General features: G+C 38.6%; 1 protein-coding gene across 8 annotated transcripts in view; it reads right to left on the reverse strand.

Moving 5' to 3' along the window:
- ARHGEF12 (Rho guanine nucleotide exchange factor 12) overlaps positions 1-25,641 on the reverse strand; it is a 142,324-nt gene that overhangs the window by 39,051 nt on the left and 77,632 nt on the right. For 7 of the 8 annotated variants that reach the window (XM_040976815.1, XM_040976809.1, XM_040976808.1 and 4 more), the window contains 8 exons: positions 22,137-22,315; positions 20,880-20,957; positions 20,564-20,683; positions 18,859-18,999; positions 8,049-8,123; positions 5,868-5,960; positions 3,691-3,801; positions 3,237-3,335 (listed from right to left, as the gene is read on the reverse strand). In XM_040976815.1, the coding sequence (XP_040832749.1) occupies positions 3,237-3,335; positions 3,691-3,801; positions 5,868-5,960; positions 8,049-8,123; positions 18,859-18,999; positions 20,564-20,683; positions 20,880-20,957; positions 22,137-22,315 (896 nt within the window). The remainder of the gene's footprint in view (positions 1-3,236; positions 3,336-3,690; positions 3,802-5,867; positions 5,961-8,048; positions 8,124-18,858; positions 19,000-20,563; positions 20,684-20,879; positions 20,958-22,136; positions 22,316-25,641) is intronic. The other variant, XM_040976812.1, reaches the window with a different exon arrangement.

A 25,641-nucleotide genomic window follows, 5' to 3' on the forward strand; every position in this document is an offset into this window, starting at 1 on the left:
TCAGACTGCTTTATTTATTTGAAATGAAGAGTGACAGATAGACACTAAGGGAATTATCTGCCATCTTGGGGTTTACAGCTCAAATGGTCACAACAGCCAGGCTGAATTCAGGAACTTGGACTCCCACGGGATTGCCCATGTGTATGCCAGGTTCTTAACACTTCAGTCATCTTAGACTAATTTCCCAGGTGCATTAACAAGGAGCTGCATTGCAACTAGAGCAGCCACAAACTAACAATAGCATGGCATTACAAGTGATAGCTCAATATACTGCACCCAATGCCAAAACCAAAATCAAATCAACTATCTAACAACAACAACAACAAAGGGCTTATTTATTTATTTATTTATTTGAAAGTCAGAGCTACAGAGAGGGAGGGAGGGAAAGACAGAGAGTGATCTTCTATCCACTGAGTCACTCAAAAGATAGCGGCAATATCTGAGATTGGACTTCATCCATGTCTTCAACATGGGCAGTAGAAGCCCAAGCACTTGAAGCTTTTCCTCCTGCTTTTTCCAGACCATTAGCAGGGAGCTGGATCAAAAGTGGAGCAAATGTACATGAACCAACACTCACAAACTACTATGTGACCCCAAAATTGAACTTTCTTAAAAGTGTTTCCAAGTATGAGAATAAAAACTATTTACAAAAAGTTCGTTTGTTATATGAGCATTATATGAAATAAATATGCCTTGTAGCATAAAAGAAAAATTAGATTATTCAGAATTCTCCTTAAGCCTTTATGCTGGCTGATACACACACACACACACACACACACACACACACACACACACACACATCGGTAGTTAAGATACAGATATGTATCACAAAAATAACAAGATATGAAGTTTTAGTTAGCCTGGTATTCTCTTAAGAAATGTGAAATTAAAATCTGCTTGAATTACTATTAAGTCTCTTAATTTTAAAAAATTTTTACTGGAAAGTCAGATTTACAGAGAGAAGGAGAGACAGAGAGAAAGATCTTCCGTGCGCTGGTTCACTCCCTAAATGTCTGCAACAGTCAGAACTGAGCCAACCTGAAGCCAGGAGTCTCTTCTGGGTCTCCTAAACATGCGGGGTCCTAAGGCTCTGGGCTTTTCCAGGCCCCAAGTATGGACTCAGAAGGGAAGTGAAGCAGCCAGGGAAGCCAAAGATTTTAGTTACTGGGTCATTGCACCAGACTCTATCAATTCTTCATGAATATAATTTTAATAAAAATGGGTAATATTTTAGACACTGGTTGCATAATCAGCCTCTTCATTAATTCAATTAATAGTGAAGTGATCACTATGTGCCAGGAACTATTCTATGCAGTGAACTAGAACAGAGATATCAGTCCTGAATGCTGAATGAATGAAGAACAGAGAAGCAAGATATAAGCAAAAATAAATAAACCAATAAAACAAAGCTCTATGGACAAAAATAACACAGAAGTGGTAACAGAAAGTGAAGAGGACAGGATTGTAAGTGTCTTGGTAAAACTTCATTGATGATAACTGCATTTAGCAATGTTAAAGTATGTAGCAAATTTTGTAAAGGAATACAAATAAAATAGGACAAAAGCTACAGGGGATAGTGAAGCCAAAACATTTGTGTATTTTTATTTTAAGGCAGTAGAGATAACAATGTTTGTGTCCCTATGTGAATGACTCAGTAGAAAAACAAAACAAAAACAGATGATATGGGAAGGTAATTGCCAAAATAAGGTATCTGAGTAAGTATGAAGAAAAATAATCTTATGTAAATGGAAGAAGAGTTGTTTTTGAATAAAGAATCGACATTTCCTCCATAGTAACCAGGGAAAGCGGTGTACCGCATATGATAAGAGTAGGTGACATACATATACCTCAAACGTCTCAGAGAAAAGGCAAGGCTGTCAGCTGAAAAAAGGTTAAGAAAGAAGTGATGGAAGTTTCAGGAAAAAGTATGAAGCAGGCATTTAGGAGAATTGCCAATGAGAAAGGACTACAAACCTGCAGCAAGATTATCCAGGAAACATTAAGGGCAATAGTCCACTCCCCACGCAAGGCTCATAAGAAAACGTACTAATTTAAAAACCTTGTTAGGACTACTATTGGCAAAATAAAACACTACTATTGTTCTTTCTGTCAGTGTGAGATCTTTTTGACTACTTTTTAAAGATTTATTTATTTTTACTGGAAAGTCAGATATACAGACAGGTTACAACACTTTTTAAACCGGTCCCTCTAAATTTCACAGTGAGTACCGACAATTCAATTATGAAACTATCAGCCCTTGGATCCCTTTACATTTATTTTTTTAAAAGATTTATTTATTTTTATTGGAAAGTCAAATATACAGAGAGGAGAGACAGAAATTGACTGCTGAGTCACTCCCCAAGTTACTGCAACAACCAGAGCTGAGCCAATCCGAAGCTAGGAACCAGGAGCCTCCCCCAGGTCTCCCACGCGGGTGCAGGGTCCCAAGGCTTTGGGCCGTCTTCCACTGCTTTCCCAGACCACAGGCAGGGAGCTGGATGGGAAGCAGGGCTGTCAGGACTAGAACCAGTACCCTTTATGAGATCTCAGTGTGCGCAAGGCGAGGAGTTTAACTGCTAGACTATTACACCTGGCCTTCCTTTTACATTTATATATTATGTATGTATACATATTCTTCTTCATTTCTTCATTCTAATTATGTACATGTAAAACTCATACATTTAAATAAATACATAAACAAACAAACAAATAAATACAGAAATTTGGGACCAGTAGTGGGTAGGGGATGCAATCTTGCAGGAATCTCATGTGGGTGCCAGTTCAAATCTTGGCTGCTCCATATTAAGTTCCGCTGCCTGCTGATGTACTTGGGAAGGGATTAAAAGATGGCCCAAGTGCTTGGACCCCTGCATCCATGTGGGAGATCCAGAGGAGGCATCAGGTTCCTGCTCCTGGCTTCAGTCTCTCCGAGCCCTAGGTGCAGCACGGTTTGGCAGGGTGGTGACCAATAGGTGGAGGGTCTCTCCTTCTCTGTCTTTTCCTCACTCTGTAACTCTAACTTCGAAATAAACATATAAATCTTAAATAATAAAGAACTGTGGGAATTCATGTGCCTAAAACTAATATAGAAATGATTTTTTAAAATAATAATCAATAATTGAGATATAACAGACATTAGAAAAACAGTAGAGTCCAAACACATGAGGGGGAGAATTGGAAGTAGGAAGACAGTAATTCAATGTACTGCAGCAAAAATAATTAACTTGGTAACTTACTGCCGATCGATCCAGGAAGAACTGATGAAACTCCAGGAAGATGCGGCGAGTTTCCTTGGAATTGGTCTGTTTATACAAGTCTGAATAGAGATAACAGAGCTGTAGTGGAGAAAAAGATGGTTAAGACAAAGTAAGAAACCAAAAAAAGATGTAATATGCTACTGCTTTTTGATTAGGAATATCTGCAAAAGGTGGATCATGATCAACAATGTAGTCATGACCATGTAATCATATTTGCATATTAAAAAAATCAACAATAAACAATGTTTTTCCCTGAAAAAAAAATCTAGTAACTAGATTTATTTTCTAGTAACATTTTACATATTTCACAGCTATCCCTTTATGTTTGGAAAACTGAAAGAAGTCTGTTCACTAACCTTATAGATACAAAACATTCTAAGGTATACACATCAATAAAAGAACTTTAAGTCAGCTAAATTATAAAATATATTACCAATGTTGCAGGGTCAAATTGTGAAACTACATGGTGTAAGAAAACAGCCAAGTGAGCAGGGCGAGATTTTAGCAGTTCAATGCTCTGGAAACAGCTGCACTGCCCATTAATCTAGAGGAAGAAATAATTACACATCAGTAACTCCAATTCATATATACAAAATGCAGTGTGGCTCAACTGAACATAGCTATCAAAACTATACTGACTTCTTTATATAAAAAACTCAGCATTTTGAAAATTTCACTAAATGAAATAGTAACAAAGCTATGGCTAACTCTGCCTCTAAAAATCAATCCTCTTCTCCCTCCCCCTCAAAAAAAATCAATCCTCTTTTGGGAACACTTTAGAAGAAGTTCATATTGGAAAAATGGAAGCAAAGGAGATGATTATCAAGGCTCAAATGCCTATAAATAGTACAGGAAAAATAGTGTTAATAATTCTTACAGATAGAGATGGCTGTATGGTCAACCACAAAAGAACTGTTTCTTTTTCTTTTGGGCTAATCATAGACATGACAGTGGAAAGTTCACTTATATGCTATTTAAAAAGACCACTCCTTGACTATTTGTATAAAACCTAAGTACACTGAACACAGCAAATATTAAGTTGGGGCCAGCACTGTAGTGGGGTGGGTTAAGCAGCCACTGCTGAAGTCAGCATCCCACATGAACAGCAGTCTGAGACAGAGCTGTTCCACTTGTGATCCAGCTCCTTTGGAACAGGCCTGGGAAAGCAGAAGATGCTGCCCTCTACATGGGAGTCTCACATGATGTTCCAGACTCCTGGTTTTGGCCTGACACAGCTCCAGCTGCTGCAGCCATCTGGAGAATGAACAGCATATAAATGGTTGATCCATCTTTCCCCTCCTTGCTCTATCTCTCTGCAACTCTACCTTTCAAATAATCTTTATTTTTTAAAAAATTAAAATAGTGAATTAACATTACAATTTCCATTTAAATCTTTCATTTAAATAAGAGAAGAAAATTAACCTAAAATGTTAACATTAATTTGCAACACTACAGGCCAGAAAAAATGCATGGGCATTTCTTAAATCATTCCAAAGGCCATCATTACCACATTGTCAAAACTAGTCAAAGATATTACAAAACATAAAAACCAATATCCGGGACCCAGTGTGATAGCCTAGCAGCTAATGTCCTCGTCTTACATGCCCAGAATCTCTTATGGGCACCAGTTCTAATTCCAGAGGCCTGCTTCCCATCCAGCTCCCTGCTTGTGGCCTGGGAAAGCAGTCAAGGATGACACAAAGCCTTGGGACCCTGCATCCATGTGGGAGATCTGGAAGCGGCTCCAGGCTCCTGGCTTCAGATCGGCCATTGCAGCTGCTTTGGGAATGAATCAACGGATGGAAGCTCTTCCTTTCTGTCTCTCCTCCTCTCTGTATATCAGCCTTGCCAATAAAAATAAAATAAATTAAAAAAAAAAAAACAGTATCCCTCACGTACATGAATACAAATTCTATAGCAAAGGACTAGTACATTAAATTCAACAGCATATAAAAGGGATAGTATGTCAAGACCAATTGGAAATAATTCTAAGAATGCAAAGCTGGTTCTACATTATAATACCAATGTAATTTATTACTAAGAGTGAGAAAAGCCATATGATCTCAAGAATTCAACAAAATTCAAAATGTATTCATGATAAAAATCTCTTAATGAACTAAAATTTTTCTTTAACCTAATGATCCTTAACCTAATAAAGCGTATTAGCAAAAATCCAAGAGATATTATACATAATAAATTAAGACTGAGTGCTTCGTCCCTCAAGTTAGGAAGAAGGCAAGGATGTCTGGCAACCTCCATTCAACCTCACACTGAAAGTCCTAGCTAGTGAAGAAAGAAAGAAGACATAAGTCAATCAGGAACAAGGAAATAGGACTTCTCTTCAAAGGCAACAAGCTCTCTACTAGAAAATTCCAATTGTTATTTCTAAAAACTACTTGACATAAGTAATTTAAGGAAGATTACAACATACAAGGAACCAAACTAATCATCTTTTATGATCAATGAGTACAGCTTGAAATAACTTTAAAATGACTACTTCAAATTAACAGCTTCTTCCTCCCCAAACCATCACTGATATTATTTTAATATTTAGTAAACAATAAATCAAGTATCTGAAAGTTAGTAATTTAGGGGTGAAAATGCCCTCACCTGTTCGTGCTCAGTTCCAAAATCATCATCCTCTGCTCCAATAATATGAGGTGTCATACGGGTTGAGGGACTCCCAATGAGTGCCTGAGTGTCCTGGTAGCATGCAAAGATAAAGAACACACCAACAGAAAAGTTATCTGGTGGCAGAATCCAGAGGGAGAATAAAGCCTAAGTATGCAAAAGACATGAGTCACTTAATCATGGAATTTCTGTTTATTTTCTTTGAAGGAATTTATTTTCAAATGAATAGTTGTCAAATTTTCAAGGCGAAGAAGCACTTCAGCACAAAAAATAATCACATTATCAACTGTTCTTATGAGAAAAACATTTCCCCTGAAAACAGTAAATATTCTTTGCTCACTACACTCTTGATTATGATTTTAATTACTTCACGTACCTAGACACTGTTACCAAAAGAGATGAAATGATCTTTACTTGAATAGTTAGAATGACTAATATTTTTTTAAAAAGTGAATGAAAACAGTAGAGCACAGGAAAGATGAGAGTAATGCCAAATTTACTAAAAAGATGAATGTTTCTGGGAAGTACTAACCAAAGGTTTCCACTACTCACAGAGGACTAAAAACAAAGAATTCTATTTTTTCATTTTTAATTATTTTTCTAAATGCATAATCCCAATTTTTCAAATTTTGACACCACTGGTATCTGGGCTATACAAGTCTTTGTAGAGTGAGTTATTTAGCAGCACCCCGCTCTCTAATCATTAAATGATAGTAGCCATTTGACTGTAAAGACAATCAAAATGACTCTAGACAATGGCAAATGTCCCTTCTAAAAGACAAAATCATTTCTGGTCAAAAATAATTTGCATAACACAAAAGAATTTTCAAGTTGTCTCACAAACACTGCTTAGAAACAGTTAACAAAATTGTGAAAGAAAAGTCACAATTTGCGGGAAAAAAAAAGTAATTATATCCCATGTAATATCTCATTCACTTGTGATGCAGGGGCATGGATATATAACTCAATAAGCATGAGATGTATGCAGATCACAAATACTAAATCAAAGGTCACACAAAACTGGCAGAAATAAAAATGGGGAAGACACAGGCAAAAAGGATTTGACCTCAGTTCAACAGCAGCTGAATAGTAACATCTAGAATTCAACAAAGTGGGGAGAGGCTATCAGGCCTTGGATGTCTTCTGTGCAATAATTGTGGTTGAAAACATGTAAAGAGATGCATAATCCATAAGCCAGGAGAATAATAAAATGTATCTTCAGGTTTTCTTTCTTAAGTATGTTGCAATATCAGGTATTCACTTCCTAAATTATACTAAAAACAAATAATTTTAAAACTCCCCGAAAAAAGTCAGGTGAAGGAGCGGATACATTGCCACTATGACCACTTGGATCTTATAATTATCTAATGGCTCCAATTTCTCAGTAGTCCTTATGATCTTAATAATATAGCAATACACTGTTTTATTATAAAACTGAACAGATTTAACTTTAAAATAGAATGCTAAAATCATTCTACTTAGAAAATATAATTTCAGCAACCACGCTTCTAGGTATACAACCTACAAAAGAACTGAAAAGTTGAAAAACAATAACTGAAAACAGGGCAGTATTATTAACAGTATACAGGGGATAGAAGCAACCCAAGTGTGTCCTTTGACAGATAAGCAGATTAACAAACTGTGGTATACATCACAAAATATTCAGTCTTTTAAAAGAAAGGAAATTTTGACACGTACAACTGAGACAATCTTAAAAACAGTAAGCAAGTTACAAAAGGAAAAATATTATATGATTTCATTTTTTCTGCACCTGAAGTAATCAAAATTACAGAAAAAAAGAATGCCATTAGGAGCTGGACAAAGGCAGAAATGCAGACTTAGTGTTTAATGGTACTGAGTGTCACCTGTGGAAAACAGGTTGTACAAGTGACAACATATGTAACAACACTGTACAATTAAAAATGGCCCAAACACTAAATCCCAGGATATGCATGCTTTGCTACCACAGCAAAAATTGTGCCAAGCAACCTAGAAATGCTAAGTAACCAGGCAATGTGTATCATTTATTAGAATTTTGGAGTTCCTTTAAGAAACTTTAGCTTTTTTCTTCTTCAAAAATTAAATATGCAAACATAAGATCTATCTTACTGTGATGAAAAACTAAACACAGTGGTAACAGTGCCTGGGCATCATACTCACAGTGTCCTGAACTGCTTCGGTTTTCTCTGGGTTTTCTTCCAGAGAAATCCTCTCTCTGAGGCCACTCCTGGGACTCTGATGAGAAAGAATTAGAGAGAGGGTGGGAAGGAGGAAAGAGGGAGGGAAGGAGAGGGGTGGGAGAAAACAGGGAGAGGAGTGGGAGGAGAGGAGAGGCCTTTCAGTACATTTCAATGGACTCACTAAAACAAGCAATGGCAAAATGTGAAAAAATAACATTCTGACTTTCACATTGAATCTAAAACTAGTAGTTTTTTTTTTTTTTGTATAATATTTGGATCTGCTACTTTTATCCTGGCTTTTCAAAGCTCTTACTCTATTAGTTTTACAGCTTTGTGTGGGTAAACAACATAGTACTAACTACTTTGCCTTCAGGTCTGGCAATTAATTTTCGAAGCATTTTGCCTTATTAATTAAGACTTAAATTTAACCCTTTGGGTTATTTATGTGTGTATGTATTTATTTTTTGGTCAAGATTTCACATAAAAGCTGCTACATGGACTTTCATATGGTAAGTCTGGGATAACCTAATATAAAATACATAGTATAGGACATGAAGAAAATTCGGTTTTGGCGGATGAGGAACACCCAAAAAGTAAGGAGTCATTCTTCAGAGCTAACTGAAAATGAAGAGTAGAGGCACTATCTATGCATACAATTAGATATGAGAAAACAGTAGTTTCTGGTGATTGCGTCTAGGTTTTAGATAAAAGATACAAAAGACAGAACTACACTATTTCTGTCAGAGAAAACAAAGGAAGCTTTCAAAGATATTAGAGTTACAACAAAAACAACAAGGCAAAATGGGAGGTTCAATCAACCAACAGGGTAACACCTTAAAATATGAATTCACAATGTTTCACACACATAAACGTTTCACTAATCACCAGTAAGGTTTGTTAAGGTAAAGACTTTTCTTAAAAGAAGATTCCTTTCAAATTCTTCCTTGCCAAGAGTCAACCGAGTTATCCTGTGTTACCTGTATAAGGTATATTTTAGGGTTACCTGATAACTATTAATGGAAAACTCTTTTATAGGATAATTCCCTCTAAAAAACACAAGAGTAAAAAAATTCTAACACCATCCTTTTGAAACTCATAATTAAAATAATACACCCAGACATTTTGATCATCAACAGCACACAAACATTTATATATATAAAAGATTTATGTGGCAGGCATTGTGGCACAGCCTGGGACACTCCACCATATGTTAGAATGCCTGTTCAAGACTGGGTAGTCTGCTTCTGGTCCAACTTCCTGCTAATACATCCTGGAAAGCAGTAAATGATGTCATAAGAGCTTGGGCCCCTGCGACTCACCTGGGAGATCAAAATGGAATTCCAGGTTCCTGGGTTTGAATTGAACTAACTATGGCTATTGTAGCCATTTGGGGAGTGAACTAAAGAATAAAAAATTTTGTGGGCCCGGTGGCATGAACGCCTTGAATGTGCCAGGATCCCATATGAGTGGCTGGTTCTAATCCCGGCAGCTCCACTTCCCATCCAGCTCCCTCTGCTTGTGGCCTGGGAAAGCAGTCAAGGACGGCCCACAGCTTTGGGACCCTGCACCCGCGTGGGAGACCTGGAGAAAGTTCCTGGCTCCTGGCTTTGGATCGCCACAGCACGGGCCGCTGCAGTCACTTGGGGAGTGAACCATCGGATGGAAGATCTCTCTCTCTATCTCTCTTCCTCTCTGTATATCTGACTTTGTAATAAAAATAAATAAATCTTTAAAAAAAAAAGGAATGGAAAGTTTTCTTCCATTCTTTGTGCCATTTAATCACATGAAAATAAAATTATTGAGCATCAACCAAAAAAGACTGATGAGGAATTTATGATGAAGGAATCATACTGACATCACCATTAAAAAAACGTAAAACCACAGTAAGACAACGGGTCACCTGATGTGAGATGAGATGTGCTACGATCTGTGAATTCCTACTAAACAACAATTGCCATCTAATTCAGGACCCACAACTAGCTATCAGTTTTCAGGTATCACAGACAGAGCAACAGGTTACATAACATCATAAAAATACAATTAAGAAGTAGTTGTTTGACTGGACATCTGACTCCACTTAACAAAACATAAAGTTAATGAAAAAAAATCAAGGAAGCTATCAAAAATTATGATATAAAATGCCTTAACAAGGCCTGGTGTAGTAGCCTAGAAGCTAAATCCTTACATTGCATGCACTGGGATCTCCTATAGGTGTCAGTTTGTGTCCAGTTCCAATCCAGTTTCCCACTTGTGGCCTGGGAAAACAATCGAGGACGTCCCTAAGTCTTGGGACCCTGCACCCGCATGGGAGACCCAGAAGAAGCTCCTGGCTCCTGGCTTCAGACTGGCTCAGCTCCAGCTGTTGCAGCCACTTGGGGAGTGAACCAGCGGATGGAAGGTATTTCTACCAATGTCTCCTTCTCTGTAAAATCTGCCTTTCCAATAAAAAAATATATATGTATTACAAAAAAAATTTTTAAATACCTAGTTTTTTTAAAAAAGTCTTAACAATCAAAGTTGACTTGAATATACTGAACAAATTCTGATTCAAATAAACAAAGTGCAAATGTATTCTGAGACAATTAGGGCATATGAAGTTATACTAAGAAAAAGATTAAAAGGAACAAAAACAAAAAAGAAACAAAAATTAAAAACAAAGTTACAATAAGAAATTTTTTTTAATACATCTGAAAGGCAGAGAGAGATCCAGGACAGTCTCTTTCATCTGCTGGCTCATTCTCATTCAGCAAAGGCCTTTAATAACCAGGACTAGGCCAAGATGAAGCCAGAGGCCCAGAACCCCATCTGGGTCTTCCAACTCTGTGTGTCAGCACTCAGTTACTTAAAGCATCACTGGCTATGCAGTAGCAGGAATCTGAAGATCCTCAGACTCTCCGATCCAGCATGCAGGCACCCTAAACATTATCTTACAGGCTCTGCCAATATGCACTCCAGAAAATATTAATTTTTTTTAAGATTTATTTATTTTTATTGAAAGGTGGATATACATAGATGAGGAGAGACAGAGAGGAATGTCTTCCGTCCAACGGTTCACCCCTCAAGTGAATGCAACAGCTGAAGCAGAGCCAATCCAAAGCCAGGAGACAGGAGCCAGGAACCTCCTCCAGATTTCCCACACAAGTGCAGGATCCCAAGGCTTTGGGCCGTCCTTAACTGCTTTCCCAGGCCACAAGCAGGGAGCTGGATGGGAAGCGGGGCTGCCAGGATTAGAACCGGAGACCATATGGGAACCCGGGCGTGCAAGGCGAGGACCTTAACCACTAAGCTATTGTGCTGGGTCCTGAAAATATTAATTCTTAAGGTTTTTTTTAAAGGCTTATTTTATTTTTATTGGAAAATCAGATACACAGAGAGAAGGAGACTCAGAGAGGAAGATCTCCCATTCGTTGATTCACTCCCCTAGCGACCACAATGGCCAGAGCTGACCCCATTCAAAGCCAGGAGCCAGGAGCTTCGTCTAGGTCTCCCATGTGGGTGCAGGGTCCCAAGGCCTTGGACTGTCCTCAACTGCTTTCCCAGGCCATAGGCACAGAACTGGGTGGGAAGTAGGGCCGTTGGGATAAGAACTGGTAGTCATTATGGAATCTCAGTACATTTTAAGCGAGGACTTTAGCTGCTAGATTACGTGCTGGGTCCTAAATCTTAAAGTTTGATAAGGACATAAATAGTTATATTTTGACAACACCTTTCTATTTATTACATATATCTTAATGAAATGTCTTGTATTTATATTTCTTTTGAGTGTTCAAAGAATATGAAGAAGTATGAACTTGTGTTAATGCATGTTGAGGCTCCTTTAGCAGGAACATGGAGATCCATATTAGCTCATCTGCTTTTGAATGCTTAAGAAATTTCCAACTTTTCAAAATATCCAAACAGCATCCTCACATGTTCTTAAAATGGTATACACAAAATACATGAAATGTACTCCCTTCATATAAATTTCTTAAAACTGTAAGAATATAACGTATTTAGTGAACGAGATCTTTCTCCAGAGCCATCAGAGAAAAGAGTCCTGTTAACATCTCAATTTTAGAGTTCTAGGCTCCAGAATCCAAAAAGAATAAATTTCTGCTGTTTTCAAGAGAAAAAATTTTTTCCAAAATGAGTAAAGCAGGGAATATTTTTTAAAGCATTTTTTTCCCCAATGGGCCCAGCACTAGACAGTGGCTAAATCCTTGCCTTGCATGTACCATGATCCCGTGTGGGCACTGGTTCATATCCTGGCTACTCCACTTGCCATTCAGCTCCCTGCTTATGGCCTGGGAAAGCCACAAGCCTGGGAACCCTGCACAAATGTGGGAGACTCGAAAGAAGCTCCTGGATCCTGGATTAGGATTGGCTCAGGTCTGGCCATTGCAGCCACTTGGGGAGTAAACCAATGGATAGAAGATCTTTCTGTCTCTCCTTCTCTGTATACATCTGCCTTTCCAAAATAAACAAACAAATAAAATCTTAAAATGGTGAAATATTGTAAAAAGATTTTATTTATTTGAAAGTCAGAGTTAGAGAGAGAGAGAGAGAGAGAGAGAGAGAGAGAGAGAGAGATATCTTCCATCTGCTGTCTGACTCCCCAGATGGCCATAAAGGCCAGGACTGGGCCGGCCAAAGCCTGGAGCCAGGAGCATCATCCACGTCTCCCACATGGGTCATCTTCCACTATTTTTCCCAAACCATTAGTAGAGAGCTGGTTCTGCAATGCAGCAGTCAGGACTCATTCTGGCTCCCACACAGGATGTCAACTTCACAGGTCCCATATTTATTTTCTATGTATGCCTCAACACAGGCTCCAAGCAGAGATTACATTTTTACTTACTTACTTTTAAAGATTTATTTTATTTGAAAGGCACAGTTACAGAGACAAAGAAGGAGAGACAGGTATCTTTAATCCACTGGTTCACTCCCCTGAATGGCCTTAACAGCAGGAGCTGGGCCAGTCCAAACCAAGGGGCCAGTAAATTCCTCTGAGTCTCATAGTTGGGTTCAGGGACCCAAGGCTTTGGGCCATCTTTCACTGCTTTCACAGGCACATTAACGGGAACCTGTAACAGAAATGAAGCAGGCAGAACTCGAACAAGCGCATATATGGAATGCCAGTGCAGGTTTATCCTGTTAAGTCATAGCCCTGACCCCGTATTTTTAAAGTGATAATAAGAAACAACCATGAGAACACTATTTTGTAAAAATTTGAAGAAAACAAAAATATTTTTAAAATAGTTAAGCCTGGTTTTCTAAAACTAACTGCAGTAAAACTGAAATAAAAGAAAATCCACAAGTAAAAAGCAGTATAGTTTTTGCCTCAAAATTTGTGGTAAATTAGTTGTTACGAGTTCAGTAAATGTTCTAATACACATTAGTAATTTTTTTTTCTTTTTATTTTTATTGCTTTTTAAAATTAATTATTTATTTATTCCCTTTTATTTCCCCTGCCCTCTCCTCAGATACCCTCCCCACACTGAATTCCCCTATATTATTACTACAGCATAGCTCTTCATAAACAGTCACATGTTCATCATCACAAGCATGGACAATGGCAGAGTCCTGCTTTCCATTGTCAAGAAACAGCTAACAGTTTCATTGGAAGTCCATCTTCGATCTGGAAGTAGAGACACACGCTGCACTGCATCTTTACATCTGGATATGATAGTCTCCACTACAGCACCACACATCCCCCTTAAATGAAAAGCCACAATACAAAAATCAACAACAGGATCCTCACTTTCACATACAGTGTCCGTATCCATGGATGCCCCTAGGCAATATTTTGTTACCCCAATTCTCCAGGGCTCATTGGTGGGTGGCCTGCAGGCAAAGCCTGGCACGCAAAAGGTGCATTGGCTGCCTGCCAAGACGGCGCTGGCTGCTTAAAAAGCAGGTAGGGGGTGGGCTGCTTCCTTACTTCATCAGCTGATGAAGTTCGGCTCCGTGTGCCCAACCCCCATGTTAATCATTTCTGACCTGGGATTTTCAAAATATTCATTTACTTGTTTGGCTTTGGTTTTCATACCTCTGAAATGGTGAAACAGTCTAAGATTATTATGAGTGTTTAAACTCTAGTACAAAGTAGATATTCAGGAAGCGATAACTACTGAGGACATTTGTTGCCCAACCTCACACATGGGAGCATCTGGTTTTGATATTTATCTCTTCCTATGTATTTTTAAAACATTTTATTTATTTGCAAGGGAGTAGTACACTGAAAAAGGAAGAGACAGACAGATTCCATCTACTGGCTCATTCCTCAAATGGTTACCAATAGCTGGGGCTGGGCCAGGCAGAAAGACAAGAGAATGGAGCTCCATCAGCTCTCCCACGTAGGTGGCAGGGGCCCAAGCACAAACAACAGAAGGTTCACCTTCAGTTGCTTTTCGAGGCGGACTAGCAGGGAGCTATATATAAAGTATAACAGCTGGGACAGGTAGTGACGATTATATTAACCGTAGTGGAAGACCTGCAGTGAATTTCCGAGATCATGGGCTTCAGATCTGACCAAGTCGTGGATATAATGGGTATATGTGGGGTGAACCAGAAGATGCGTGCTTTCTCTCTAATAAATAAATATGAGTAATCTGATAGTAACATCCATTTGTCAAGCAGTTGTCTTATCTGGCAAATCTCTCTCCCTGTCTTTTTCTCTAATTCATCCTGGATGCTGTCCTGTTTTTCATGGTGCCTTTTCCTTCATTCTTTCTTTCTTTAAAAACATATTTATTATGGGCCTGGTGCAATGGCCTAGCGGATAAAGTCCTTGCCGGGAACGCCCCGGGATCCCACACAGGCGCCGGTTCTAATCCCAGCAGCCCAGCTTCCCAACCAGCTCCCTGCTTGTACATGGGAAAGCAGTCAAGGACGGCTCAAAGCTTTGGGACCCTGCACCCGTGTGGGAGACCCAGAAGTTGTTCCTGGATCCTGCTTTCGGATCGGCATAGCATCAGCCGTTGCGGCAGCTTGGGGAGTGAATCATCGGACGGGAGATCTTCCTCTCTGTCTCCTCCTCCTCTCTGTAGATCTGACTTTCCAATAAATAAATAAATCTTTAAAATAAAATAAATTAAAAATAAAAATAAAAACATATTTATTGGGCCCGGCATGATAGCGTAGCCGTTGAAGTCCTTGCCTTGAGTGTGCCAGAATCCCATATGTCTGCCAGTTCGTATCCAGGCAGCTCTGCTTCCTATCTAGCTTCCCACTGTGGCCTGGGAATGCAGTGGAGGACAGCCCAAAGCCTTGGGACCCTGTACCCGTGTAGGAAACCTGAAGGAGGCTCCTGGCTCCAGGCTCCTGGCTTTGGATTGGCTCAGCTTCAGCACTGTGGCCGCTTGGGGAATGAACCATCAGATGGAAGATCTTCCCCCTCTGTCTCTCCTCATCTCTGTATATCCGCCTTGCCAATAAAAATAAATAAATCTTTTAAAAATGTATTTATTTTGGAAATTAGATTATACACACGCAGAAAGGAAGAGAATCAGATAGAGATCTTCTACCTGCTGTTCCACTCAGATGGCTACATAGGCTGGGGCTGTACCAGCCTCAAAGCCAGGAACCAGGAGCTTGATCCACATCTCCCAAGTGGGTGCAGGGATCCAGGTACTTGGACCAAGCTTCCACTACTTTTCTCAGTCATTAAGAGAGAGTTGCATGGGAAATAGAGTAGCTAGGATTCGAACCCGAGTCCACCACATCCCTCTCCTCCTACAAGATAGACTACTCATTATTTCTGTTCATTCAGTACTGCTATTTTTCAACTATATGCCAGTCTTCAATCAATGGAATGTCAACATCTATACTCAACAATGCATTTCATTTTTTAAAAAGTTTTTATTTCTGGAGTCAGCACTGTGGTATTAGCAAGTTAAAGTGCCACCTGCAGTGCTAGCATCCCATAGAGGTGTTGAATGGAGACCTGGAAGCTCCACTTCCAACCCAGCTACATGCTAATATGCCTGACAGCAGAAGCTGGCCCAAATGACTGGGCCCCTGCACCCATGTGGGAAACCCACATGAAGCTCCTGGATTCAGCATGGCCCTGCCCAGACCACTGTAACCATTTGGGAATGAACTAGTAGATGGATGCTCACCTTCTCTGTAATTCTGTCTTTAAAAAAAAACCCACTTTTGTTTCTATTCTTGTTTTTTTAAGTTATAGTCCTAAGTCACATATATACTTTAATATAACCTTTATCTAAATATAAGGCAAATCCAAATTTCTCATTTGCTCAGAATGCCTATGGTTATGAAATATCAAGTCAGATAAGAAGAGTCCCTGGGCTTCCAAGGAACTTGATACGCACTAGCAGAGACAAGTCATTAAAAAACCTTATAGAGGGCCCGGCACGGTGTCGCAAGTGGTTAAAGTCCTCGCCTTGCAGACCCAGGATCCCATATGGGCACCGGTTCTATCCCAGCAGCCACACTTCCCTTCCAGCTCCCTGCCTGTGGCCCGGGAAAGCAGTCGAGGACGGCCCAAAGCTTTGGGACCCTGCACCCGTGTGGGAGACCGGGAAGAGTTTCCTGGCTTCAGATCTGCATAGTATCGGCCGTTGCACTCACTTGGGCAGTGAATCATCGGATGGAAGATCTTCCTCTCTGTCTCTCCTCTCTGTATATCTGCCCTTCCAATAAAAAAATAATAAAAAAATAAATCTTTTAAAAACCTTATAGAAGTAAAACCTAATCAAAAAGAATATGACAACAACTTCCAAAAGTAATACTACTTGATCAAATTGAAGGCATCTGGACTAAAGACTCTCTAAAATAATCTGTGTTATAGATTTCATTCATAATCCTAATTTGCCATGATGCCCTACTAACATTTTTCACGCTTTCCCAAAATGTTATGTTTTCACACCTCCATGCCTCTGTTCATATTTAAGTACTAATACTTTGGATCTAGGTAGAGATACATTACGTATTGCTTGGGTAAGCAAGCACTATTAAATTTGGTCACTTTGGTTATTTCTCTTTGGCATCGGTATTTGCTTTTGTAAATTCACAACAACACCAGGCCATTCAGAGAAGTAACTAAGACCACAACACACTTATCACACTGTATAGTACATATCCTTGGCAAATGGTAGGTATTATAATTTTTTTCCTTGAGTCAAAATTGAAAATTTTTCCACTAAAACCTTTAGCAAAGCAAATTCACATGACTCCTTTAAAAGGGTTTCATACAAAAAAAATTTTTTTTCCTCACATGAGAGAGTGAGTCACTGGGCCCAAGCCTCAAAAGATAGCTTGATAGCTCAGACTGTAGTTTTTTCTTTTTAAAGCACAATGTTCAGTAAGAACTTTTATATTAATCAGCATGAAGATATACAATAAAAGTCACAAAAAGTATTACCTGGTTCTACACAAAAAATATCTTTATTTCCTACTCCAGTCTTCAAAAAAAGTCACAACCCATCAAACTGATTTCATGATCCACAGTGACAAATACACTGGCTTAATCTACTTTGCCTATCACTTTTAAAGAGGGTGACCTATTTTTAAACCATTATTCTTACCATTGTACAAACCTTAAAATTATTGTAGCACTAGCTCTGCTTTTAAATTTTCATATCATCATGACAAAACATCACAATTCAAGTTAAAATATTTTATTATTAACATCACCTTAATAAACACCAATGTTTATCTGATAGTCTCTTTGTTAACTGAGAAAGTGTTATTGCTAAACCTGAGCTTTTAACTAAAGTCTAGCTAACAGGACGAAAGCTTTTACTCTTTGTAATGGCAAAGTGTCCCATGATTCAAGACTGAGTCACTCTTGTCCACAAATAGAATATTAACATGCTCTTAAAAGATATCAACAGTTGGCCTCTTGGTTCATAAGAAACAACTGGCATTATTAATTTCTCTACCCACAAGTAAGACCATGCTGCCGGGAAATTCCACTCAAACAAAAGAAACATTTGGTAATGGATGTGTAAGGAAAAAAGTGACCTGTGGGGACCTGGCACGGTGGCGCAAGTGGTTAAGGTCCTCACCTTGCATGCCCGGGATCCCATATGGGTGCCGGTTCTATCCCAGCAGCCCCACTTCCCTTCCAGCTCCCTGCCTGTGGCCCGGGAAAGCAGTCGAGGACGGCCCAAAGCTTTGGAACCCTGCACCCATGTGGGAGACCGGGAAGAGTCTCCTGGCTTTGGACCAGCATAGCATCGGCCGTTGCACTCACTTAGGGAGTGAATCATTGGACGGAAAATCTTCCTCTCTGTCTCTCCTCTCTGTATATCCGCCTTTCCAACAAAAAAGTAATAAAAATAAATCTTTGGAAAAAAAAAAAAGTGACCTGTGAATTGAAACACTTATTTACAACAATATCCATGATTTAAAATTGACATATGGAAGACTGGGATGAGGGCTAATGCTATAAAACAGCCAAGTTGGACCACTGCCTGTAACATGAGCATCCTATGTGGGTGCCACTTCATGTCCTATCTGTTTCACTCCAGCAGTCCTGCTAATGTGCCAGACCAGGAGGAAGGCCTTGGCTTCTGGCTTTGGCCTGGCCCAGTCACAGCCTTTATGGCTATTTGTGGAATGAACCAGAGGTGGAAGAGCTCTCCTTCCCTATCTCTACCTCTCATCCCCACCTCTCTCTTTTACTCTGCCTTTTAAATAAATAAATATACCTTATAAAAAATGAAAACTGGGATGGAAAAAAGTGACCAGTAAGGCAGTATCTCTAGTGCACATAACTTCAAATTAAGAAAAGGGCTGTAAGAAATACTCCAAGAAGACACTGATTTAAGAAATGTCATGCTTACATCTGCACTGTCACTGTTCGGCCGAGAAGTATCTCCAGAGCTGCAATCAGCCCTGCCTGGGATATCTCCAGGATCTACTTCTGCCTCACTGACTGTTAAGGTGTCACCTAGAGGCCTGGAGGGTGTAACTAGAGCTCCATCCTAAAAGAGATCAAAGGAACACACACACATAAAAGAAAACTTTGATTAATGACTGTGTAAACAAAGTGGCACAACAATCTACATTGAGAATGCAAAAAGTTGGACATTCTGATGTGATCAAGAATGTTTTACGCAATATCAGTAAAAAGAACAAGTAATTACTAAATTCTATCATTTTAAAATGCCATAACCAAAGATAAGAATATTACAGACAAGAAGTGATATTTTAATAAAAAGAGAAGTTTCCATTTCCAAATATAGCAAAAAGGTAAAACAGTCAAATAATTTATGGTATCTGCTCGCTGTTTACGATTATTACACTATAACTTTTGGTTAACTATCTTCCAATACTTCAGAGTTAGGGTTATAAATTGCCAATTTTGGCACATAATGAATTCTTATAAACTTTTAAATCAGAAACTCCTTCTTTACTTTTGGATCAGAATGAGAATTTTATCTTTCTCAGGGGTAAAAACATAAGGCTTACAATACTACTGAAGCATAACACTCAAAAAAATGTGACATGAGAAGTGGGGCTGAAAGCAGCAAAAATAATGTGTAATGGAAAGTATACTAAATAGAATATAGGAGACCTTTACACACTGTGTATGAGTGATCTTGTATAATCATTCAGTTTAGGCCTAGTTTTTCCAAACACAAAACATGACTTTTCCATTAAAAAAAAAATATTAGGCTATCTGATTTCCAAGATCCTTTACTGCTCTGAAAATGTGGTTTCTACTTCAGATCTAACTCAGAGATACTGACAAATAAACAGCCTTCACCCATTTTAAACACACAGGCAATTTGTCTATTTTGTTTTAAGATGTAATGCAAAAAGCTTTAATTATCAAAAAAAGGAATATTAAAAAATATAAACTTGGCTGACTAAAAAAGTTTAACATTTTTTTTCTGATGAGACCATTATCCCTATCACTAACATCTATATAGAGAATTCTATTGAACTACATTTAAAATTACAAAAAATAAAATTATTAAGAGAATGAATGTGCTCTAAGTCCTCAGACTGGATCTAAATTCCATTTCTACCACTGCTAAGCTCCATGGTCTGAGACCCTAACCTCTCTTTTTGTTCGAGTACGTAAAATGGGAGAACCACAGGATTTACCTAAACTCAGAAGGTTACTGTGCACATTAAACAATAAGAGAATGTCTGTATATGCATTCAGCACAATGCTTGTCAATCTATAAAATCAATATCCTCCTGGAAAGCATAAACTGTCATTCTGTATACAGATAGCAGAATGAACCACAAAAATTAAAATGTTATCTGAATATATTTTAGTAGTTTGTCACATCAAAGCAAAAGCAGTCTTTTTTGAAGTTATTATGGAACAAAGAAAAGTGACATGAGCAAGCAAACAAGCAGAAGCCAACATTTATTTTTGTTAATTATTACTTCTGTAACATCCTACACAGGACATCCTGTTGCCCTATACTAGAAAAATAACGTTTTAAAAAGGTGACTGCAACATTCTCTGACACATTCCCAGAAGAAAACTCTCCTGCAAAAAGTTGGGTAGCATGTGTAAAGTGATGCTACCTGAGCAGAGCCTGTGGCTTTGGATAGCTGCTCTTGCAGCTGAGGAATGTGTTTCTTGGCCTCTTGGATCTCTTTTAGCAATCTTTGGGCAGGTGTTCGGTTGTAATCTTCCTGCAATAACTGAAAAGTTATAAAAATATTTTGAGAATTAATTATGTATGTCAAGAAAATATAGAAAAAGTCTATTCTTAATCATTAAAATAGCTGATAGCATTGATTATAATACTTCTTGACTGTGATTATGACAAACACCAATTCAGCTATGCCCACTCACATTTTTACTGGTTTATAAACAGTCCTAGTTCCAATTTAGTACCTGTAGCCGTTCCTGTTCTTTCTGTAACATTTTTCTCAGAATTTCTACTTTCTGGTTATGAACCACATTGTTTTCCTCCTAGGAAAAGATAAACAACCAACATAGGGAAATGAGGTTAAAACAAATGCTGAAAGCAACATATACAATATTCTAAGCTCTAAATACAAGTACCTATGAGAATTTTCTTTATTCCCAGTGGCTCAGAAGACAGGCATTTTAACCTGACTTCTACCAAAATTAAAGGCTCCAGGGAAATGCTCACCACTCTATTTCACTTTTACTACACTGGGTTCAAAAGAACATTAAATATTTATACGTTAGCTGAACTTGTAGGTACAAAAATAATACACTTTTCCCTCCTTTGAATCTTTGTGTGGCTCATATTCTCAGTACTTTCCCCTGAAATATGAAGAGTTTTCTAACTCATGTTTTATCACCTCTCCTTGTTTCACAACCGTATCCTTTCCAAATTAGCCTTCTTACAATCTTATTATAAACAAGTAACTCTTTTGCTCACAGAAATAGTTAATGCATTCCTACAGTGTGCTCTATTACATAAAATTAGTCTCACAGTTGTGATATTTCTCAAGATACAATCTACTTTTTTCAAGCTCATCTCCCCAAATGTATATTAACAAGGCCCTAGCCAAACAGAAGCTCTGGCTATTTCCCAAAAATATTTCATGCTTTCTTGACTGCCTATTCCGCTTCTAACTGGGCTGCCTTCCTTCCCATTCTACCAATGTTAGTAACACCTGTATTTTAAGCATCAATTAAAATAAAGGCTTTCTTTAAAGGCTTTCCTTGTCACAATCAGATGTGCTTTCTCTGAATCCTCAAACAATGTAGTTCTTACTACTTGCATAAACTTTGACCTAATTTTTGTCAACAATAGTTTATTAAACACCTACCAAATGCCAAGTAGTATTTCAAGCACTAGGAAGACAACAGGAAATAAACAGAAAACCCTTATTCTTCTAAAGTGTACATTCTAAGATGACTGAAGACCTTGAACAAAGGATCGTTATATTTTTTGTGGGTAACACGTTGTTTTGTATTTGATAAGTGATAAATATTGGTTAATTAGATCTGCTAAGACAAAATGTGATCACTCTCAATTATTATGTGATTTTTAGATTAGGAAGTCTGCTTCTAGAATCTTTAATTTGTTTTACAGCCCCAAACATCAAACTACTAATATAATGCATAGGTATCCTTAGTCAACAGGGCATTTACTTGGCAATTTCCTACTCTTACCCCCATTAGCACAGGGCTGGTGATTCTCTCCATATTCCCAGATGCTCCAGGTGAATGAGGGGATGTCATGATAGGAGACATATGTCCAAGGACTGATGGTTCTACTTCAGAATCAGCAAGCGGAATCTGGGGCGACCCAGGTGGGCGTCCCTGAACAGTGAGAGCTACATAGGAACCGGCTTAGGGTAAGAAGATAGAAGAATGGAAGGAAAAGGAAAATAATATTGTCAAGAAACATTTTACAGCATTTTACTATTTAATCTTTGACACTTTTAAAAGACCCACCTATATGACAAAGTCCCATCATTTACCAATGTTTCCACAAAAAAGGAATCCATTCTGTTATTTCCATTTAATTACTGCTCTAAAAACCTACATAAATAGTACAGCTTTCAGGTAGCAATTTATTACTCACAGGTATTACACAAAGCAAATAAAATTTCTAATATCAATAATATACTTTCATAAATCAAATAATACCAGCCATGTATTAACTACTATGTTCAACTAATTTTCCAAATGTAAATTTTAAAATCTACATATTTTAAGGTAATACTAATTAACCAGGGCTTAAAAATACTTAATACTCTGGCATATTAGAATATAAGCTGTTAGTGCTAGTGTTGTGGCATAATTGGTATAAAGCCATTGCCTGCAAGGCTGGACCTGTATGGGCACTGGTTTGAGTCTCAGCTAATCCACTTCTGATCCAGCCAGTTCCCTGCTTGTGTGCCTGGGAAGGCAGCAGAAGAAGGCACAATTCCTTGGGCCTCTACACCCAATTGGGAGACTTAGAAGAAGCTCCCAGCTCCTGGCTAAACCTACAAATAGAGGATCTCTCTGTTTCTCCCTTGCTCGCTCGCTCTCTCTCTCTCTGAAACTCTGTCTTTAAAATAAAATACATCGTCTTTAAAAAATAATATAAGCTGTAACTTTAGCTTTACAAAAAACACAATGAAATAATTTTTAAAATACTAATAAGCAGTGACTTTAAAGTCAAAATTTTTGGAGAAGCTGATATAAATCTTCTAAGAGTGATAAAATCATGAAAGCTAAATTTATTAGAATCAGAAAGATTCAAGGAGTATTCATTAATTGTCTAACATCAAAAAGATCATCCAAATAAATGACTTTTCTAGGCAAAAGGACAAAACAATATGTAAATGCCAAATCCTTTCTCTTAGAATTTTCATTAGAACTTTTAAACTTATTTCAAAGTTGTCTTAAGAATTAACTCTCGAGGAATTCACACCCAATATTTCACAGTATTCTGAGATCCCCAAAATAAATATTTTTGTTACACTAATAGTCATAAGCACTGTGATTTGAGGGAACTGTAAACATAACTTTTTTGAGGGTTTTCAATCTTACTGAGCTCTGTCAGAAAGTCATCTGAAATGTCTTCAAAAAGTTCATGAAAAGGGACCAGTGTTATGGCGATATGCCTAAGCTGCTGCCTGTGAGGCTAACACTCTATATGGGCATCTGTTCATGCTGGATGCTCCACTTCTGATCCAGCTCTTTGCTACTGCATTTGGGAAAGCACTGGAAAATGGCCAGGTCTTTGGGTTCCTGCACCCTTAGAAGAGACACAAGAGAAGCTCTGAGCTCTTGGTTTCAGCGTGGCCCAGTCCTGCCCACTGCAGCTATTTCGGAGTGAACTAGCGGATATAAGATTTCTGTCTCTCCTTTTCTCTCTCATCATAATTCTGCCTTTCCAATAAACAATCTTCTTAAAAAGCTGACATGGTACTTCAAATGAGTTTATGAAAAACACACGTGTGAATAAATTCCATATGCATTAAATAAACATAAGTCTAACAAGTCTCTAAGTCTCCCACAAGGATAACAGTAGCTTATCTACTTTTAGGTAACATTAGCAAGAAGCTGGATAAGAAGCAAGGTAACAGGGACTCAAATCAGGCACTCTAAAATAGAATGTGGATATTCCAAACGGCAGCCTACCCAGAATTCAAAGTTGTTTCACTTAATCAGTAACAGGACCAAGAAAGAATTCATTTACTGAATTTATTCTAAAAATGCCCATCCACTCAATGAAAAGAAAATTAAATACAACAGTGATTCTGTTTGACCATAATTCTTTTACTTATAATTTACTGTGAAATAATCAGATGCAGAAGATCAAATTTTAACTTTTTAGAATTTCATTCAGTTTAAGCTATCTCATTATCCTTACCTTTCAGAAATAAAATAAATGCATAAACCAAAGCCAAGCCAGAACAAAAAAAAGTGAAGTGCTGGTACTTTAATGTGACTTATTTTATTTAAATGTCTAACCCATTACAACCTGCAAGCGTAGCTTACACCACCCCTGAGTTTTCTCCTGTCCCTGTGCAGATGGAAAAATTGAGGACCTGCCTGGAGCTTGGGGCCTGGCCTGCCCGTGTCTCATGGCAAATCTGGACAGCAGAGTTTTAGTTCCGCCCCTGTAATGATGAGAAGTAGCCCGCTGCAGACCCATCATTTTGAACCTCTTTCTCCATGGAGAATGAATCCCAGGTGGGCTACTCATCTGAGCCTGAAGACTCATAGATTTTTTTGTTTAAAAACAAAAGATTTTCTAATTGAAAAGTCCAAAGAGAGAGAATTTTCTATTTGCTGATTCAATGCCCAGATGACCTCAATGTCCCATGCTGGGCTAGGCTAAAGCCAGGAGCTTCAATCCAGGTCTCCCACATGGGTGGCCAAGGCCCAAACACATCAGCCATCTTCCACTCCCCTTCTCAAGCCACTGACAGGGAGAACTTGAAGTGGAAGTAAATCAGCCAAGACATGAGCCAGTATGGGATGTTGGGATTGCAGCAAGCAGTAGCTTTACCTGATGTATCATAATGCTGACCATAACCACCCCCCCCCAAAAAAATTGCTTTTAAAGATTCATGATTGGGACCTGGTGGTATGGCCTAGCAGCTAAAGTCCTTGCCTTGCACACGCCGGGAACCCATATGGGCGCCAGTTCTAATTCCGGCAGCTCCACTTCCCACCCAGCTCTCTGCTTGTGGCCTGGGAAGGCAACAGAGCAATGGCCCAATGCTTTGGGACCCTGCACCCGTGTGGGAGACCTGGAAGAGGTTCCTGGATCCTGGCTTCGGATTGGCACAGCACTGACTGTTGCAGTCACTTGGGGACTGAATCATCGCATGGAAGATCTTCCTCTCTGTCTCTCCTCCTCTCTGTAGATCTGACTTTGTAATAAAAATAAATAAATCTTTAAAAAAAAAGATTCATGATTTATTTGAAAGGCAGAGTTATGGAGATAGAAGAAGCAGAAAGAGAGAGAAAGAGAAAGCGAGAGAGAAAGAGAGAGAGAAATCTTCCATCCACTGGTTCACTCTCCAAATGTCCACAACAACAGCTTGTGTGGGTCAGTCCGGGCCAGGAGCAAGAAGTATCATATGAGTGCACGGGCCCAAGCACTTGGGCCATCTTCCACTATTTTCCCAGATGCATTTTCAAAGAGCTGGATTGGAAGTGAGTAAAGTGA

Source organism: Ochotona curzoniae, unplaced genomic scaffold (genome assembly GCF_017591425.1).
Source record: "Ochotona curzoniae isolate NIBS_2020 unplaced genomic scaffold, NIBS_Ocur_1.0 contig_2723, whole genome shotgun sequence".
Taxonomy (NCBI): Eukaryota; Metazoa; Chordata; class Mammalia; order Lagomorpha; family Ochotonidae; genus Ochotona; species Ochotona curzoniae.